The sequence below is a fragment of the Pseudopodoces humilis genome, chromosome 7 (assembly GCF_049639895.1).
Source record: "Pseudopodoces humilis isolate 2021_Gansu_Grassland_sample_001 chromosome 7, ASM4963989v1, whole genome shotgun sequence".
Classification (NCBI taxonomy): domain Eukaryota; kingdom Metazoa; phylum Chordata; class Aves; order Passeriformes; family Paridae; genus Pseudopodoces; species Pseudopodoces humilis.
The window spans coordinates 15,202,566-15,222,879 of NC_142206.1; the positions used below are offsets into that span (position 1 = coordinate 15,202,566).

Below are 20,314 nucleotides of genomic sequence, written 5' to 3' on the forward strand. Positions count from 1 at the left end.
GGGGAACAGAAAATGTAATACAACTGCAAGTCCCATCTGGTGTTTACAGTGTAAGTTCCAGATGCCTATTTAAGTGATCAGTATATCAAAACAGATACCACTTAACACTTTATCTTCCTTGCTCTGCTTGTTTTGTCTATATCTATGAAGGACAATACAATAAAAATGTGGTAGAAACCTGGATTATTCTGTATTCACAGCTAAGTGTCTCATTGCAAATGTCTTACTCCTTAAGCAAACCTCTGTTCAGAATGAGATCTTTTAAGATTTAAGCAGGGCAACAATTTAAGCAGGGCAAGTCTTGGGTCAGTTGCTCTTATCATTATTGTTTTCTAGACACTGTTGGAAGAAGCCAAAGACTTGCTGTCTGACTGGCTGGACACAAAATTTGGCAGTCAGGTGACTGACAATTCCATATTCTCAAAGCTCCCCAAATTCTGGGAAGGGGAATTTCATAAAGATATGAAAGCACTCAACGTAAGTAAATGAACTATTTTATCTTCTAAAAATGTATGTGACATGCCTTAGAGTACCCAGAAGACAATTTAGCTCCTTACTAGCCTTCAAGAATCTCATATTTCAACCTTATTGATAAAGTTATTCCTTTAATACTAAGAGGTAGGGGTTAAATTAGCACCTGCTCTGTTTCCATCCCAACAATCTTAAATCTGTTGTGGTTGTTGCACATCACTTAATTGGTGATCAGGTTTGATGCGTGCTCTCCATGCCACCCCCTTGGTGTAACATGAGCAAATAATCATAAACTAGTCCGAAAGTTTGAGCTGGAATCTGTTGGCTTCACAAGAGATCCCTGCCAACTCAGCATTTAGACTGACTACTTAAGAGCCTTCAGCTGTTAAGAAATTACATGATGGTAGCCATCAAGAAGAGATTTGTCTGTTGCTGATGAAATCCTGTGTCACCAGGCAGTGGTTCAGGTCAGTGGAGGTTGATTTATTTACAAATTGTCTGCCTCTTCTGTCAGAAGAGTTGGCATCCCCTTAAAGGCTGAGGACAGAGTGGCCACAGCACATTGTTTCAGAACAGAAAGCTTAAAATAGGAGTGTTAGATTTTATTATCACTTGCTTATGAGCAAAATCGTAACCAGTACATAATATAAATGTTTAGTGCATATTTCTATATATATATATAATTCTACTCTTTACCTCAAGGTTTTACCTCCAGATGTTTTAACACGGGTTAGTGAATATGTGCCAGAAATTGTGGATTTTGTGAAGAAGATTGTGGATAATGGCTATGGGTAAGTTTACTACTGGATGCCAGAATGATTGCTGTCAGCATTTAGCTGTGAGCTGTTTTCTTTGTTTTCATTTGCAACAGTAGTAGTCCTTCCCAGAAGGAATTTTTCATCAAACAAGGAAATTTTAAGGTTCTTTGCAAAGAGCTGTTATTTTTCACCTGATGTGCTTATTATGATATACTATAGGGTGAAATCCTTGCTCATTAAAACAAAGTCCAAATCCCATTAACTTGAACTGTTTTGATTCCTGGTCTTCATCAAAAGTTGACACATGACAGTTAGAAATCAATTGCAAATACTATAAATTTTTATAAATGGTAGTTCTTGTGACTGTTTCCTGATACCTCTCAAAAGCTTAAAGATAGCTGCTCTTTTCTCTCCAGTTAATTTTATTATAACTTCCAATGATTTGTCCAAAGTCTTAATTTAGTAAAGCCTTAAAACTTTGGCTCACCTAAGTCATATTTACAATACTGAGCAGTACCATCATGTGAGTGGAGTTACTAGAAAACTTATGACAGTGATTTTGAGATAAAATTCAGTTAAGCTGTGGTATAAAGTTTGCTATATAATGATCTTTAACTCTTCAGGTATGTGTCCAATGGATCCGTATACTTTGATACTATGAAGTTTGATGCCAGTGAAAAACACTCCTATGCTAAGTTGGTTCCTGAAGCTGTAGGTGATCAGAAAGCTCTTCAAGAGGGTGAAGGTAAAGATTTGCTCAAGTTGCTGAAGAAACTGATGATGTGTTGGTCTCTTCAATTCATTTCACTGATGTTGGGATCAGCCACAGTCAGAGCTTAATACTTTACCTGCATTTCCTTTACAATTTCTTTGCCAAAGTTCTGTAGCTTAAGCCAGGACTTTCCTGAAAAATTCTAATTGGAAAATACCAAGAAATGTTATTAATCCTGGGATGATTTGGGGTTGCTTTTTGTTTGTTCGTTGAGGGTTTTTTTGGTCAGAATTGTGAATAACTCGGTTGTTTGGCCATAGCCCAGTTACTTGCCCATTCATCTGGCTCATAGTAGGAGCAAAGGTTTGAACCTGGGTCTTCCACATGCCAGGCACAAGTTCTCCACATCATGCCGGGGTTGTTTCATGACAAACATTTGGGTTCCTCTTTCATGCTGAGAGCTCTTTGTTGTATAGAACCAAATCAAATATAGATTTTTTTTCAATAGAGCTATAGCAGAGGATTAACTTAAAATGCTCAGTAAATGGGACTCATTAGTTATCTGCTTGCAAAGTTGTACAGTTTTAGCAAATCATGTTGAGAGCCTATAAAAAGAATATTAAAAGGTTTTGATGAAACACTCATAGCAGGTGCAATCAGGACACTCATAGAGCAGTAGGTAACAGAGGAGTAAATGTAGCTATTGAACAAATACAACTGTTCTGTGCAGCAGCTGAGATTAGGGGAAGAAATATTTATGATCACATTGTATGTGCAGATTAAGACAATCATACTCTCAATTTAGATTCATCTAACTTTGGAATTACTTGAATCTGCAGTCTCACTTGTCTCTGAGTATGGGTTTTTTCTTTCTGTATTTCTGTTTCTATAACTGCAATATTGGAGTTGTGCCTGGTAAGAGAATGTAGATGAAACTCATCTCAAAACTTAGAAAGCAGTGCAGCTGATACTTGTCAGATACTTGTCAACCAAACATTAGCCAAAACCCCAAAGGATTATCAAGGTTAATAATGAGGATTTTTGAGGGTTCAGTTATTTGGGGGTTTGTAGTTTGGGTTTTTTATTTTATTTTTTTTTTAAGACTCTCTTTATGTGAGATACAGCAAGGCCAAAAATCAGTAACGCTGGTGTAAAATGTATACATTTACGTTTTCTTTTTTGAAAGGTGACCTGAGCATCTCAGCTGATCGCTTAAGTGAGAAACATTCTCCAAATGATTTTGCTTTATGGAAGTCCTCCAAGCCAGGAGAGCCCTCATGGGACTCTCCATGGGGAAAGGTAAGAAAGGACATTATAATCAGGATTTGTATTCTCCTCGCTTATTTCAATAGCACAGTTACCCAAGTCTTTTTGCCTCACCTCATATTAACACTGTATAAATTGTGGTGATTATGTATTCAGTCACAAGATTCTGTGATTAATGTTCATCTAATAATCTAGAATGTGTATCAGTCTGATACATTTTAAGCAGAAGTTTGCATGCAGGCTCAGCATGGCTGTTACTTGTTTGTCCTCTGTTAATTGACGAGCTTTATCTGCAGTAAATTCTGTTACCTTCTTTTCCTCCCTTGAGATCAAAATAATAATGTAGCTTTTAAAAGAACAGTAAGCAAGATAATCAGAACATTACAGATATATTGCCAGGTTGGATCTTTAAATGCAACATTTTCCTTTTGTGAAGCTGAGACTGAGAATCTTCTTTTCTCATAGTAACAACATGAGGGAGGAGAGGAAGACAGTTACTAGTAACCAAGTAATCCCTTTTTGTTAACAGGGTCGTCCAGGTTGGCACATCGAATGTTCTGCGATGGCTGGATCCATTCTGGGAGAGTCGATGGACATTCATGGAGGAGGCTTTGACCTCCGATTTCCTCACCACGACAATGAACTGGCACAGTCCGAGGTGAATGAACTGACCTTTCTGCAGTGATAAAGCAACGTGCTTTGCTTTGATGCAATTTATACAGATCCGTAATTCAGTTTTTTAAACTTGATGTGTGCTTTGTGTAAACATGAGTTTTAGTTCTCAGGATTTTATTCTCTAAGTGCTCCTACTTCGTTATATGTATGTAAATAGTGTTGGGTCTTTGGGTTTTGTTTTTCTCCTGCAGGCATACTTCGAAAATGATCACTGGGTTCGGTATTTTCTGCATACTGGTCACTTAACAATTGCTGGCTGCAAAATGTCCAAATCCTTGAAGAATTTCATTACCATAAAAGATGCACTGAAGAAACACACAGGTAAAAATTATTTTGGAATGGGAATGCTTTTGATGTACTTGGAGTGGTGACTGTGATAATTTTTTTATTTGGGGTAACTTCGCTAACTTTAGAACAGCTTCCTTGTTCTTCTGATCCTTGTTAGTATTTATCAGTATGGATGATAATGGTTTTGCTTTTTTGGTAGATGTAGCGATAGTAAGAACTTTAAAGATTATGTTCTTAGCCACTGCAGTATTGGAGTCCATGGTTTAGCTTATAAAAACTTCCCTTGTTTATTTTAAACCTCCTACTAGCACGACAGTTACGGCTGGCTTTCCTCATGCACTCTTGGAAGGATACACTGGATTATTCAAATAATACCATGGAGTCAGCTATTCAATATGAGAAGTTTATGAATGTAAGTAAGTTTTTCATTTCTTCTCCATCTCTCTACCTTTGTGTTGCCATGTATGTTTCAAGGAATAGAACTCAAAGGATATGTAGGCTATATTCCCAGACTGGGTGTGCTTTCTGAATTCATCAGGTGGGATGGCACAGTGCAAGTCCTGTAAATTCCACAGATTGCTACATTTCCCTACAGCTGGGTGCTCTCTCCAGGTTTTGACATCTCTGAGCAGCTTGGCACTTACACACAAGATCAATTTCTCAGTTGCTTATAGAAATCAGTTCAACACACCCTCTTCAACATTTCTACCAGGTCAGACTCTGCGCAAATATAGCCAAAGGGGAAGGAGGGATATTGTTTCTATTTTATCTCCTCACCACAAACAATGCACTGTTGCCTCTATGCCTTGCAGGTGTGTGAGAGGTTAGGCACAATTCCTGTCGCTGGATAGTTTGGAGCCATAATTTAGATTGACATTTCACAAGGACACTGTACAGCATTTTGAGATTATTGATCTTGGTCTCTCCAGCTGAAGCTGTTCTGCTTTTTATGTAAAATGTTTGGTTTGGGCCACGGATTAGGTTAAAATGACTTTTTACCAAGCTGGATGCCCATTTAAAACAGATCTTTGCTATAAAGCCATTTCATTCTTGACCTTCCATTGCTAGCAACATACTTTAAAATCTGCCATAAGAACTGTTGCCTAAACATTTTTAAAAGTTTTTTTGTATAAGCAGCTTGTAGGGTATCATGTAGTAACAGAGCAAGAGATAAAAATGAGTTGCAGTCCAACTGCAATTTAAGTCCCATGAAGTTTAAGAGTCTTGTAAGAAATAATGCCCTTTCATAGTAAGTATTGGTTATGTGTAATTGAAACTGACTTCTAGCTATATTCTTTTACAGGAGTTCTTTTTGAATGTGAAGGATATTCTTCGAGCTCCCACTGATGTGACAGGACAGTTTCAGAAATGGGAAAATCAAGAAGTAGAGCTGAACAAAAAGTGAGTGAAGCATTCCTATTTCTCTTTGAATTGTGTTGCTTCATGTTTAATTCTTTTTTCCTTACATTATCATTTACAATGTGTATACTGATATTTATGTCTGTAGCATTCCCACTTAACATCCCAGTTCTTCACAAGCAATCATTTTAATTTTGGGACAGCTTTATGAAGCATAGATTAAACTGTCAATTTCCCATTTGTTTATGTTAAGTACTCTGGCATGCCTCATTGCCATGTTTGTGAAGGGAAAGAGAACTTTTTTGTTACGTAGCTGTAATTTTCGTCACTATGTGAAATCTTGTCTTCTCTCTGAGAAATGACCAATAATTCACAGTGGCTACAACTGGAAAAACAGTATTTTACGTATTTCAAAGTATAGTAGGTTATCTGAGACAAACAGAAGTTAAATGACCTGACTAAAACCATGAAAGATGAGTGCCATTGTTTGAAAATAATGTTGAGACAGTGATATCAATTTTGCAGTCTTTTGACTTTTATAACAATACTGCCATTGTTATTTGTAATGCAAAAAGCTTCCTAAAGGACTTTAGTTTTCTCTGAAATTTAAAATAGAAGCATCTTACATTGTGGTGCTAAAATTGTTTCCTAGTTCAGTTCACTGTTGTGATCACTAATGTTACTATTGAAGGATTAAGTGCAGATGTTTCTGTGTAGTCATGTGCTCTGAAAATTTTATCTTTAACTTGAGGTTGGTGGAGATAACACCCTTTTTTGAAAAGGTGGGAGATGATAAGTAATAGAGAGGTCAAAAGGAATGGATAAAGAAGTGGGAGGAATAGAAGATATGCTTAGTATCTTTGGTTTTGTCTTCTTTCTTCTACCACTTCTTTTTTCTTGGAAAAAAGACATTGTTTGAAACCATGAAACCTTTGTGTCATGAAATGGTACTTAATGTACTGTATTATTTATTATACCTACTGACATGTCGCTAACGTTACAAAGGTTTGCATGAATTAATTCCTTTTTTCTACTTGTAATATCTTCATAAGAATATAAGAATTCACTTTGTGTTAACTTCCAAATTGATGCTCCTTCCTGGAAAGATAATAAACAGAACTCGGTTGGTACACAGGGATAGAAGAGCAATACTGTAAAAAAAAAAAAAAAAACAAGCCCAAGAAGATACTAAATAAGCAATTTCTACTGCTTTAAAAAAAAAACTGGCATGAAAAGGCCGCTTGGCTTGCTGAAAAATTGTGTGATGTAATTAGTTTGGATAGTCGTTGCCAATTAGATTATCCTGCCTGCCTTTGTCCATAGCAGTAAAACAGCAGCATCATGATAATGCCTTTTTTCTTGCTCATCTCTTTTTCCTTCAAATACAAACTCTAACCAGCAAAAAGTTACGTTGCTTTTAGGCCATCCCCTTACTCTTCTAACAGAGACTCTTCAGAGTATGTTGCAGGGTTTTGGCAGGAGTAGTTAAAAAAAATCTTTTTCTTCTCAGTTTTCATGAGAAGAAAGCAACAATTCATGAAGCACTGTGCGACAATATTGATACCCGCTCTGTCTTAGAAGAAATGCGCTCATTAGTCAGCCAGAGTAACTCCTATATTGCTGCAAAGAAATCTTCCAGACAGATGCCGAACAGACTTCTTTTAGAAAACATCAGCTCCTATCTCACTCAAATGCTAAAGGTATGTAACAGCAAGGAGTAATGTTGCTATTGCGCTGTGCCGTTATAACTTGTATTTTCAAGTATGGCAGGATCTGTAGAGTCTTTGTTTAAATCTTACAGGAAACTAAATATCTTCCACACATCCCCCAGCCAAAACAACCCCAAACTGCAGTGTGTGCTGCAGCAGGAACAATTTTGAGTCCTCCATGTTACATTATGTTTTCACCTAATGTTTTGTTGAATAGGGGGAGAGCCCCTATTATGTTCAAGAAAGATTAGATAGTCGAAAAAGTATGAGGTCAGAACAAAAAATCTGACAGCTTTAAAACTAAATCTGAAAGCCAATACTTTGTTTGTTGTATCAATTATAAATCAGAACATTGTCTTGATAGAGTTGTGAATTCTGGGTTAAATGAGAACTATTTGAAAGCCTGTATATGTGATTTTGCTTAGTTTTCACATACCTGTGAATTGATGTGTACAATCTTTTCTTTTTCTTTGACCAGATTTTTGGTGCCATAGAAAGTGATGATGCAATTGGTTTTCCTGTTGGAGGGACTAGTCAAAACATAAATGTAAGTGAAAGACAAAATACACTAAACAAAATTACTTGGTATCCTTTGAGAGCTTAGGTTAAAGTGATGAGATTACTGATATGTAGCTGAATTGCATTCTTTTTGCTTTCAGCTTTTGAATCTGATGTAATTAATTGCCTTAGGAAGCAGGATTTTTCTTTTATAAGAGTTGGGGTTTTTATAGATTTGTTTGGTTTAATGACAGACAAATTGTATAGTAACCAGAAAAAGAGTTATCTTGTCTTCTGAATGTTGAGTGTGTTTCCTAAACCACATGTGAACTACAGGCAGCACATGCTACAGTCTAAAGACTCATTACAAGTATTTGTATGCTAAGTAGTTTCAAAAATGTAATTATACTGATTAAACTTCTTTGTGGTATACCAGAAACCAGCCTGGAGGCAGCTGGAGTTTTATCCACATTTCAATCTCTTTTCTGATCTCATTTGCAGCCACAGTTTTATGTGGCTTTTAAAGGCTGTTTTGCTTTAGTCAGAAGTTCTGACTGCTGTGCAGAATTTTTTTGGAAGTACCTGAGAGGTACCTGATGACAGTGCTGATGGGCTCTGGAATAACTGGAACATTTTCTGGTGCAGGCAGGAGAGATAACTCCATGTGAAAGCTGTCAACACTTTGTTCGGGCCAAAAATCTCTTGTGGAAACACAACTGCTATTTTTCACATATTTTTCTGCATTAAAGGTGTGACCATGCACCTTTCTGTTCCTCCTTAGAAGGAATAAGTGAAATATTTCTGGTGGAAAAAAAGAAGCATAACCTTTTATTCATCAGAGGAATTGGCAAGCTTGCTTGTGGTTGGAAGAATGGGAATGAGCACTCATCTGATAATTGCCAATGCAAATACATTTGTGTGTTATGGAAATTTCCATTAATGATATAATATTTCAGTATAATAAATCAGTATTACCTACAAAGCCCATCAATAGTGAATAGTGATTTTTTAAGTTAGCTCAGAATTATTTTGGATTTCAGAAAAAAGGTAGCACTTTAACAGTTACCTTTTAAGGGAAAATGAAAATTAAATTTATATTTAGCACTTAAGGCAGTGTTTTCAGTAGATATGCTTTAAGGAAGGATTGGTGATAACTTGAAGCTAAGTCCTTTCACTCCTTTAAAATAACACTGCTAAGGGTAATGGAGTGAGAAGAATCTTGTTCAGAAAAAAAAATAAAAAAAGTCCTGTGTTAACACATGTTGTTGTCCACAAAAATTTGATTTCTAACCCATATGCAACAAGCCAGTAATTACACCCTCAAGAGCAACACTAATTATTTGTTTCAGAGTTGTGCAAGCCTGGGTGCTTGTTGGTTTTCCACAAATCAAGCACACCAACTATCAAAACTCTTTGCTAGTTACGCATTTTAGCAAACAAAGGAACTAGTTTTCATTGGCTACAAGTTACATAATTCTCCTATTAATTTGTATTCTATCCTCACTTGGTTAATAATTTTCTTGCTTCCCATGCTAATTAGTCTTCATGCTCAGTCTTTCTGTTCTTTTGTGTCAGTGGGTTCCTTGGGTTGATGGTCCCTGAGTTGGTGTTTGAAATTACCTTTAACCCAGTGGGAGCTGATCCACCACAGCTGCTGAATTGGCTTTATGAGTTTCTTCCTTATCTTGGGAGTTCTTCCAAGTGTTCTCATTGCCTATAAATTATTTGTTGCATTCTTTGTGTCCACTATCAGTGGTCCATCCTTCTCCCCAAGTTTTGTTAACATCCCCTAAGGACTGAGATCACTGTAGCATGTCCAGCCCTAAACCTTAACAAGGCAATTCTACAAACAAGTAGTTTGTTTTTCTAACACCTGGACATCACTTAGATCTTGTTTGTTAGCTGCTGACTGTTTAAGGGATTACATCTCCCCTCTTGTTGATTAGGCTTGAAAGGATACAAAAATCAAAAATTAAAGGGCATCCTTTCTGAAAAAAGTTTATACATTCCACATTATGCCACACTGTTAGCACAGTTGTCAGGATAATATTGTGCTAGCATCTCTTACACTCAAGAAGCTTTTATCACCCAGGCCAATACCGGTGTTACGCACTACAATATAAAAATGCATAATTTCACAAATATTTTGTCTGTTTCATTAAATATTATACTGTCTTTCAGTCCTCCGTGCAAATTCTTATTTTTCTTAGTAAAAATTAGAGGTGAACTTCCAAGGTTCAAAAACTTATCATTAATTACAGAAGGCTGTGGGTCAGGCCAGTTGTTTCCTTGTTTAACTTAGAGATGCAAGAACCAATTGAGTGAATATCTCCAAAAAAAGGCATGATCCAGTTCAAAAGTGCTGAAACAAAAATTAGCTTAATTACCATGGGTCAATAATTTACTTGAAAAATGGATATAAGAGATCTGAAGTCAGAAAACCTCAGTTCCTTAATATCATTTTTCAAGTGAATTCAGCATTTCTCTCAAGTAAGTTATTGTGGAAATAAAAATCTTTCATTTTGAAATGACTGATAAAATAGTGACTGTGCCTGCTTTCCCCATACCACTTTATTTGCATGAAGAGGTACGTCCAGTGCAGAGGGCGAGTGGAGATGTGACTGCTCTTGACTTTCCAGAGTGTGTTCCTTGGGCCAAACTTGTCAGCACTGGATCTGACTATGAAGCTGTTTGCAGTGTTCACTTTTATAAAAATTTTAGCAGGGTGCTTTGTTTCTTTTTGTAGGGGCACTTTTACAGCATGACAGACTATCTTGTCCCTTAATTGCACAGAATTTTGTCATGGAGATTAAACAGACATGAAAGACATGTGGAATTTGTAGAATAGACAACAGTTGGCAACTTTTTTTCCTCTCCCCCACCCTCCAAAGTAATGAAACTTTTAATTTAGACTCTCCCTCAAGGGCCTGGCTTTTCCTCTTGGGATTCCAGAGAAGTGATGGCAGACACTGATCTGTAGTTGTTTTTGTAGCTGTTCACTGCTTGCTGCTGCTATTCGCTGCCATTGAGACCAGACTCACAGGACTTTGTCCAAGATTTTGTGCCTAGTGTTTACTTACACCTGAAATAATTCAACAGTAATCTTTCTTCACCTTTGTGGGAGAGGGAGTTGTATGAGGAATATAGATAATTGCACTGTCTATACAACTAGCTTAAGCAAAAATCTCAGGAACAGATCTATGTTCTAATGAAAATTAGTCCTAATAGCAGCTTCACATGGTGTTATTATCTGATAAACAGCTGGGCCTCCTTCAGTACCTGTAGGAGAAAATTCATCTGAGTGCTGTTTTTATCCCTGCACTGCATTATAGTTAGCTGGATGGTGTCATAACCCTGTGGAGGTGATGGATCTAACTGAAAGGAGGTGAAAAAGGAATGGGGAGAGGCTGAACTTGACAAGCTGATTTTATCTGCACAAGGGGAAAATTGACAGCTAATGCAAATTGTCATCTGTCCTTTGACATCAATAGAGCAATGACAATTTTTATTGATACAGATCTGCCCTGAGGGTCAAGTTCCATCCAACAGCGCATAAATATGAAGAGGGTAGGAACATATTTTATGTCTAAATGATGATTAGCTAACTGTGGAAATAATGCTCCTGCAGATTGAATCTACAGTGATGCCATACCTCCAAGTTCTTTCTGAGTTCAGAGAAGGAGTACGACAAATTGCCAGAGAGAAAAAAGGTGAGAGTTCACTTTTTCCTGTACTGTTGCATGTGAGACTTGGAGGTCATAGGACCCAAACTGGAGGAGAGGATGGAGGTGTGAGTGTGAGACAGCCGATAGTCTCTCCTTGCTTAGAGAATAAAAGACATCTTTAAATCAGAGCTGCTTTGAATTTTTGCATCTCTGCTGCCTCTCTCTTTAATTTGGGAATCTTTTTAGGCTGCTAAACTAATTTTCATTTCTCAAAGAATCTAAAAGTTCTGGAATGATGAGGTGTAGCTGCTGTTTCTCTAGGTTAGGGCGCTCCTTGCTTTCTAGGTATGAAAGTACCCATGATTTCCCCAGGAAGCTTGCATTTTCTTAAAAGTGTAGGTTGCTTCACAGTAATAGTGTCTGCATTTAAATAGCCTGAGATGTTCACTATTATTTGTTAGCATAGTTGGAATTACAGCTCCCCTGATGGTAATTGAGTGTTCTCTTTGGAGAATTCACCTGGGAGTTTGCTAGAAGTTTCAGGTTCAGGTTTTCTAATCCCTTTGAAAAGCTTTGATCATGGTTGTCTGTATTGGCAGCAGAACTATAGAGTGTTAAAAAGGTTGTTCCATAAAGCTTTCTTTGATTTTACTGATATTTCCTAATGGAGAAGCTCTTAGTATTTTCTGCTGTTCCCTGTGGAATGCTGCATGTCTTCAACATGTATTTGATTTTTGTTTTCTTAAAACTTTGACACTGGGATTTGTACTTTAAGGCAAAACAGGGCAGTTTTTTTTATACATAAAACATACAAGTAACCCATATATTACACTGAGTTATAAAATTACTTGAGTATCTGGTAACCTATTCAGCTGGAAAAGACTCTGGACTCTCATTCTGCTATTGCTTGGAATCCTTCTAAAGCTGATAAATTTGCATTAAAAGCACAAAACTGTTTTTGCCAGTGTGACTACTCTGCTACTATTGTCAAACTCTTACAGGCCTAATTGATGCTGAGAAATAGGCTTAGTAATAAATTCCAATAGTAAATATTTTCTGTAACTTGAATTAATTAAAGAGGTTTGTGTGTATATCCTCAGCCAAAAATGTGAGCTTTCTGGTATTTAACATACTTGTTTATATGAAGCTTTTTCTCCCCCTTGCTTTATGGTGGTTGAGCTAAACGGATCATTGCTTTTAGCAGTGGTAAGGTTTAAATATCGCAGGGCTTCTTGTAGATCATTTTTAGAGCACACTTGGCTCTAGACTGCTTACTGGCACTTGAATTTCCTACTTGGAAGGCAGTGATTTTTTTGCCTGAAATACACTGGACAGTGAGAATCAAGTTGGATCTAGTTGCTGCTTGGTTGGGCTATGGAGCACTGCAATTTGACCAGGGAGGCACCTTTTTTTTAACCTGTTTGATCTATGGAAGCTGGGTGGTGGTTGGCAGGGCCTGCACTGACATACTACTGATTTCTTTCCTTTTACCCATTAAATTCTTGCTTGCGGGAAGCGTTAAATTACTGTAAAGGTTGTTCTGATTAGTGTCTGGGGATATTGCCTCTGCATGGCTGAAGGCAAAGGGAATTTCCCCATCATAGCCTGTTGCTGGCAGGGTTGTGTTAAATATTATTTAAAACAATCTGTATTGCTTTAAGTATTCTCAGATGTTAAATAAAAAGTATGTGGCTCTGTAAAACCTGCAGAGTATTACAAATGTCCCCATCCATACACTTGCACTTTGAAAATGTATCTACAAAACATTTCACAGAATAACTATTTTTTAAAGCTATGGGTTTTAGTAATAATCAAAATATATATACTCTGCAAAAATGTTACCCTCATCCAGAACAGGTAGTGTTCAATTGCAGACTTAATAATTCTCACAGTGCCCCCTACACCTTCTCCCCTCTTCCAAATATGTCATGAGTTGACCAGAACTGGGACAAACTCTCTTGTTATAGCATTGCCTGCTCTTGTCTTTTGCTGCCAGTCTTTACATCCAGCATTCTCCACATGCTTTTCAAGCTCCTCTTTTTCCTTCCCATCACAGTGTACTGATTCACAGCATCTCAACATCTGTTTCACATCTAATACTCTTTGGCTTGAAATTCACAGAAAATGTGAAGAGGTCTGGGAAATCTCACCAGCCCAAGGAGCGTCCATCTGCTGGGATGTTGATGGGCACTGGTGATAAGGCATTGTCCCACTGGTTTCTTGGTCACTCTCATCAGTGAGAGCCTCTTTATGTCCTGAGGCAGCCCATAAACAACCCCCTACCCAATCCTAAACACATTTGCTCTGGAAGTGCCACATGCAAGGAACAGGCACATTTCAGCCTTAAGCAGTGCTGACTCCTCTGGATGACAGGATTGATCAGAGGACGTGTCCTCTCGTAAATAATATGTTTCATTATACATTTCTTCTTGTTGGGTTCCTTCTTCTTCAGCTTAAAATTTTTCATGATTTTAGATAAGTAAACATCTATAACTGTGCAGATGCTGTTTTGATGAAAAAGCTGTAGGTGTTTCTGATACAGTCTTGATATGATATGTGTAATTCCTTTGCCTAGGTTAGAGCCAACACCTTTTAGTGTCAACAGCCAGTGAGGTAATCTTATCCCTGGCTTATCTTAATGGCTGATTTAGGGTTGCATCGCAAATGACTGTGGTTCTCTGTGTGTAACTGCTCCAGATCAGGAGAAACAACGACTCTGTTTCACGGCAGACAAAAGAGGTTCTATACACTGCAGTGGCTTCCTGTGCAAAGAGAGAGCCACAGAACACAACCATGCACTGAAACAGGGTGTTCCTTTTTATGGTTTTGGGATAGTCAGTGCTGTTCACTTGTAGCTCTCTGAGAATTGTGGCAGAGATGAAGGCTCAGGGATGGTACTTGTACTTACCAGAATGTGCAGTGTTTAGGAAATTGGCTGGATGGAAGCCTCCACTGCCTGAAGTAGTAACTTTGAGACCCTGAGTACTTCTTAGGTTTAATCAGCTAAGAATTGCTGAAAGGGAGAGCATTTGTTACACTTGCTAAGTGTTCTTCCCAAATACCAGCCTGCCTATGAAAAATGCCACTGAATTCACAACAGCAACATACTGGGTCTCTTTGATATATTTAGTCCCTCTTAACTGCTCTGCTTCTCAACTGATACAATTTCTCATCCAAAAAATTATCTTGTATGAAGGTTTGTTTTCCTCTGAAGAGCTGATAGCATATATTTCAGATAAATCATAAGTTCTCAACTATTTGCTGTCATCAAAGGCTCTTTGATAAGTTTTCAAGGGTAAAAAAAATATTAGCCATGATGTCCTGATCACCATGCAGAAAGCCAAACCAAAATTCTCTGTTCTGCTGCAACTAGATTGCTTCAAATAAAAAGAGGATGTTGGGATTACAGTTCCTCTGACAAATGTATGTGTAGTTATCAAATCAACTAAATCATAGTCCTTCAAAGGGCACTGTTAGATTTAGCACAGGATATGTTAATTTGTGTTTTTTCTAAACTTAGGTTTTTAACCTTTCTTATTGCACATCCTGCAGCAACCATTAGGAACTTCCTGAGTCATATAGCCTTTCACCATACCCTGGCAGAATTGTTGCATCATTTCTGAATTGCCTTGGATTTTCTTTCTGTTCCCCTTCAGGAACAGTGAGGGTATTTTGGAAGAAATTTATGATTTTCAAGTCCATGCAAAGAAACATGCTGCTTCTCTGTGGCTGAAGTCAGGCAGGACTTACTTATCACTTTAAAAGAAAGACCTTTCTCTCTCTGTGTGAGAGAGAGGTAATTTCTTAATTGCACTTAAGTAAATATGTAGCTGGATAAAAGTATACTTTGGCCAGATTTTACTTCACTAAAAGTATTTTTCATGCTTTGTAGTAACTGAAGTGCTGCAGTTGAGTGATGCTCTTCGGGATGACATCCTGCCAGAACTTGGAGTTCGATTTGAAGATCATGAAGGTACCCAGTTATCTCTTGAAACTTTGTAGGAGCTGTTTTTATAATCTTGCTTTTATTCTAAGAAGTGGGAAAACAAACTGTAGAAACTAGTTTTGAAGAATTCAGTAAACTCAAGTATTGCAGAGCTGTAGCATATTGTATGTGCTATAGACAATGGCACGTAATAGGTATCATATATAATGGTGTATAATATGTATGAATATATATTACAGAACTGTATATTGGAATACATGTACAGAATAAAAAAGCATACATTGCAATAATTTCCACTTTTTTGTATAGCACCTAATTTCTTAGTCACTTTTGAATAGCCACTGAGTTGTATTTACATTCAGCATGCAAAAAGAAAACAATTATCACAGGGTGAATACATTTATCTTCGACTAATCAAGAAATTAATCCATCTCTTTTTGCTTCTTTAGGACTTCCAACTGTGGTTAAATTAGTGGATAAGGACACATTATTGAAAGAAAGAGAAGAAAAGAAAAAGGTAGTTATTTTAAGCATACTATATTTTTTAAATTTAAAGTAATGTATAAGCTATGGATATTTTTACATTTCTTTGATAATTCATAAGAAAAATCATAGCAGAATAGCAACAAGGAAGATGACATAATTGATACAAAAATTTAAGTGCGTTGGAAAAAAGAATTTTTCGAAACAGCTTCTTGAAAATTTTGTGACTTTGACCTAGTGAATAACTCTAAGATTTTTTATTTGTTTGCTTTTTAAGATCTTCATATAATTAAGGGATGTACAGTATTGCATTCCAACTGTATTATCTCTCTGGAAGAACAATTCCAATGGGAAGCTAATTCAGACTTCTTTTGTTTGTACAGTTGAAGTCAGCATTTTCCATAGAACTACTCTGTCTTCATCTGATAAGTGAGGAAAAAATGTACTGGCTAAATTTTAATTTAGTATGGATTAGTGAGATATTCAGGATGTGGGGGAAAGAATTCGTATTACTCTATAAAGCTTGTGAATTTGAATTCACATGCACAAGGTCTATACAGAAACCCTGCTTTTTGGCACTTCCTAGCATTGATATTTGACGTTGTAATATTTAAGAGTAATATTTCATATGTCCGTCCTCAATTTTACTAAATAATAAAATTCTATCATGATTAGAAACATTTGGAAGACTTTCCAACATTTCTCCTTCCATGTTGATGTTTTTCAGAAAAGGGAGAAGTAAAAAGTCATTTTAGTCAATTCCAGATGTTTTCATCAGAGTGACATTGAAGGCAGTTTGTTTGTAGCTGCTGGGTAGGACCTGCAGCTAGAGTTCCTTTTCCTTAGAAACAGCATTATGTTCAGTACTGGCAGAACCCTTGGAGAACTGACAGGTCTTTCCTGGGCAAGTGCAAGATGGGATTTTTAGCAAGTTGGCTAAATTTGGATAGTTGTTTCCCTAGGAACATCAAGTGATACAACTGCTGCCTAAGGAACTGTGATATCTTCACAGTTTGAGGCAAGAGCTTAAAATATCATTGAAATACAGTCTTTTTAAGAGTCATTTGCAAAGTGATAGAACAATTTCTTTTAGGTATTCTTTTATAGGTACCCACTTTGCATGCAAAATGCATTCTGAACAGTTAAAACTGGTTTAACTCTGAATAAAAGCAAATGAAATCAAAGTCATACAGTGGGGAGTATCTGATAATCCTAATTATAAGGCATGGTGGATTTGCTGCAGGTCATGCTATCAGTTCTGTCTGTAATTAGATATCCAGGGGAGCTGGCTCAGGTTTGTAGAAAAAAACTCAAATGAAATAGTACATTGCCTTTTACTCACTAACACTGCCTCTCACAGATAGAAGAAGAGAAAAAAAGGAAGAAGGAAGAAGCAGCCAGGAAAAAACAACAGCAGGAAGTAAGTAACCTGATTTTGAAGGAAAGTGTAGGCAGCAGTAATCACGTGCAGGAAAGAACATTAGGACACAGGCCTTCTGCCCAGCCTTAAACAGGTCTCCATTTCTTTTTTCTGTGTACAATTTCCTGCTCAGAATGGCTTTGTCTTGCAGTTCAGAATTGGACATTCAGTTCTTATAGAGAAGCCATTTTTGAAAACACAACTAAAGCCTGCATAAACTTATTGCAGAAGAACTTGTAGCACTTAATTTCAGTCTATAAATGGTATTACCTCCTTAATTGACAAAGTTGTATCTTACATGCTTGTTACAGTTGGAGAAGATTTTGCTAGTGACATTTATTATTTTATTCCCTTTCTAATATCATAGGTTTATGTGAAAAGGTTTTCTTTTTCTCCTTTTTTTGTCTTTTTCTCTGTAAGAAATCCTCTGTTCCTTGTGATTGAGCAGGGAAATGTTTTATCTCTGTGATTGGAATTAGATAGCTCAAAGGTTTTGGGCTTTGGATGGGGAATAGACAGAGGAGATGAACTCATAAGTTAAAATACTGTTTGCCATGCTGATGACTTTAACAGTACAGGAAATACATTCCTGTGTTAAAAAAGGAAGAAAACATCTAGAGAGCACCACATAGAGAGTTAAAATTAATAGCATTTATCATCCACAAATTCCAAGTACCTTTTTTCATTTTTTCAAAAAGGTGATTCCTTTGCATTGGGGAAAAATTACATGGAAAAGATTCTGAGATGTATTTGTTTACAGACAAGGGAAAGTTCAGTTTGTTTTTAGTGCAATTACTGCATATGATTCTTCTGTGACCTGCATAGAAACCTTTGCTTGTCAGCAGGAAACTTGATAAAGGTGGTTCCCTTTGCAGTGAGTTAATTTCTGAATATTCTTTATGATAGTAGCTATTCACTTTGTGTTGACTAAAGAACCAAGTTAGCAAGAATCAGGTGTAATTTTTGGAGTATATAAGCAAATTATTTTAAGTTTCTGCAATGCATGTGCTTTATAAAGTGGATCTCTACAGATTTAAACCAGTTTTTTCCCCAGACAAGCACAGGTAAGACCTACTGAGTTGTTCCTCACTCCAAGTTTCTTTTTACATAATAAATAATTATGAATTTAATGTTCCTTGATTTTGAAATTATAGTCTACCTTTCCTTTTGCATATGTGACAGGTTGTCAGTAATTAACTGTGATGTTAATGCATGTTTTGTATTACAGGCAGCAAAACTGGAAAAAATGAAGATTCCACCACATGAAATGTTTAAATTGGAGCTTGACAAATATTCCATGTTTGATGAAAATGTAAGAGGCTTTTCTTCATATAGGGAGTGGTTTTCCTTCCCCGGTTGTACATATTTATTTGTATATTTTTATAGCAATCTTGTTCCAAACCTCCAGGGCAGTGCTATTAACGTAGCAAGAGGAGGGAAGGAGAGGAAGAAAAAGTGGTATATATGAATATTATTGTGCACTGTGGAGCAAGGTCCCTGTTAGCCATCATTTCAAGGGTATTTTCCTTCTATGCTCCTTTGTACAGTCATTGTACATTTCCTTTGGCTCCCCTTATTGCAAAGCAAAATATATATTGTGAGTAGGAATGTGTATGATATTAATTCACAGATTTACTACTCTGGTGCAAGACAGGGTATTCATTTGCAAGTACAAACTCCCCAGCTTGCCAGAAGTGACGTGTTTTGGAGAGGTCCTGTGTCTCCTGCTCCCTTCTGCCCACTGTTTTGCTCTCTCCTGGCAAAGGCTCTCTGAAGGGGCTGTATGCATAACTTTGCTCTTGATTGCTCCCCTTGGGGATAAAAGGGTTACTTGGAAAACTTAAAGCACTGTTTCTTCACTTCTACTTGATTTGGGTCATTGATCTGCCTCTGCCTCTCCCCTTCACCTACACAAATTCAAGCTCTGGGGACAAGTCAGATTGGAGAGGATAAATACTGGAAAATAATCCTGCAAGCGAAGGAGAATGTCCATAAAAATGCTGATCATACTTTCTCCATCAAGAATATAAATGTCTTGCTGCTTTTGCTTTAAGCCTTTAATTCAATCTGCTAGTATGATTAAAAGATTATTTTAACCATCTGTTCAGGAATTAGTCATTATTCTCTTAACTAAAACCATCTAGAAGTTAGTGGTCTAAGCTTCCCTTATGTGGTTCAGGACAGAAGATAAATACACCCTTATGCCTCTTGTTTAGCTAGGAAGAGAACATTCAGAAATAGTCAAAGTTAGCTGTCAAACTTCTAGGTGACTAAAATTAGATACACTCCTTCCTGACAGCCTGTCATTATGACATTATCTCCCTATCTTATTAAAACATGGTTCCATAAAGAACAAAAGCGGTCCAAGAATTTAAGTTAAATACTCTTTTTCTTTAATATATTTCAGGGATTTCCCACCCATGATACAGAAGGCAAAGAACTTAGCAAAGGACAAATTAAGAAGCTAAAGAAACTTTATGAAACCCAAGAAAAGCTACACAAGGAGTATCTACAAATGGTTCAGAATGGAAGTGCAAATTGAAGACAACAGGACTTTTTATTTGGAAGGCGAGTGCTGGGCTCCCATTGAAGAAGTGAGCATATACTGATGCTCAAATTTCTGTTTACACTTTCTATTATGTGCAAAGTAAAATTCCTGTTTACGTGGGTTAATAATGTCATCTGGAAATGCAATAAAAATCCATTATTAAAAAGGCCAACCTGTAAGAAGTTTCTTCTCAACAGTAGCAGCAGTGGTTGCCAGTTTGTTTGTGAAGGTGCTGCTCAGTCAGCAAATCCACATAAGGATTCTTGTTCATTATAGCTGTCCAGGCTTTGGTTAATTTGTCCTGGATACTGATCGCTATCTAAGACCCAATATTACAGTCAGAGAAATTTTTTGCTAAATGGGAGCTGAGTAATTTGCCCCACAGTAAGAACAGTATTTTCCAGATGACTTTAGTATCTTTACATAAGCAGGAAAAGTGGGTAGTTCCACTATGATACTCATTCTAGCTGCTGTTAATAAAAACTCTCATAAGTATACCCAGAACACTTTGCATAG

At 36.9% G+C, this 20,314-nt stretch overlaps 1 protein-coding gene across 3 annotated transcripts in view; it reads left to right on the forward strand.

Moving 5' to 3' along the window:
• The window catches only part of CARS1 (cysteinyl-tRNA synthetase 1), a 31,983-nt gene extending 12,013 nt beyond the window's left edge, over positions 1–19,970 (forward strand). For all 3 annotated transcript variants that reach the window (XM_014252139.2, XM_005522326.3, XM_088058083.1), the window contains 16 exons: positions 337–477; positions 1,174–1,262; positions 1,853–1,974; positions 3,128–3,240; positions 3,737–3,865; positions 4,074–4,203; positions 4,479–4,582; positions 5,474–5,571; positions 7,040–7,229; positions 7,717–7,785; positions 11,365–11,446; positions 15,294–15,374; positions 15,797–15,864; positions 17,191–17,250; positions 18,479–18,562; positions 19,658–19,970. In XM_014252139.2, the coding sequence (XP_014107614.1) occupies positions 337–477; positions 1,174–1,262; positions 1,853–1,974; positions 3,128–3,240; positions 3,737–3,865; positions 4,074–4,203; positions 4,479–4,582; positions 5,474–5,571; positions 7,040–7,229; positions 7,717–7,785; positions 11,365–11,446; positions 15,294–15,374; positions 15,797–15,864; positions 17,191–17,250; positions 18,479–18,562; positions 19,658–19,792 (1,695 nt within the window). In that variant the 3' untranslated portion in view covers positions 19,793–19,970. The remainder of the gene's footprint in view (positions 1–336; positions 478–1,173; positions 1,263–1,852; positions 1,975–3,127; positions 3,241–3,736; positions 3,866–4,073; positions 4,204–4,478; positions 4,583–5,473; positions 5,572–7,039; positions 7,230–7,716; positions 7,786–11,364; positions 11,447–15,293; positions 15,375–15,796; positions 15,865–17,190; positions 17,251–18,478; positions 18,563–19,657) is intronic.
• Positions 19,971–20,314: the final 344 nt, after the last annotated feature.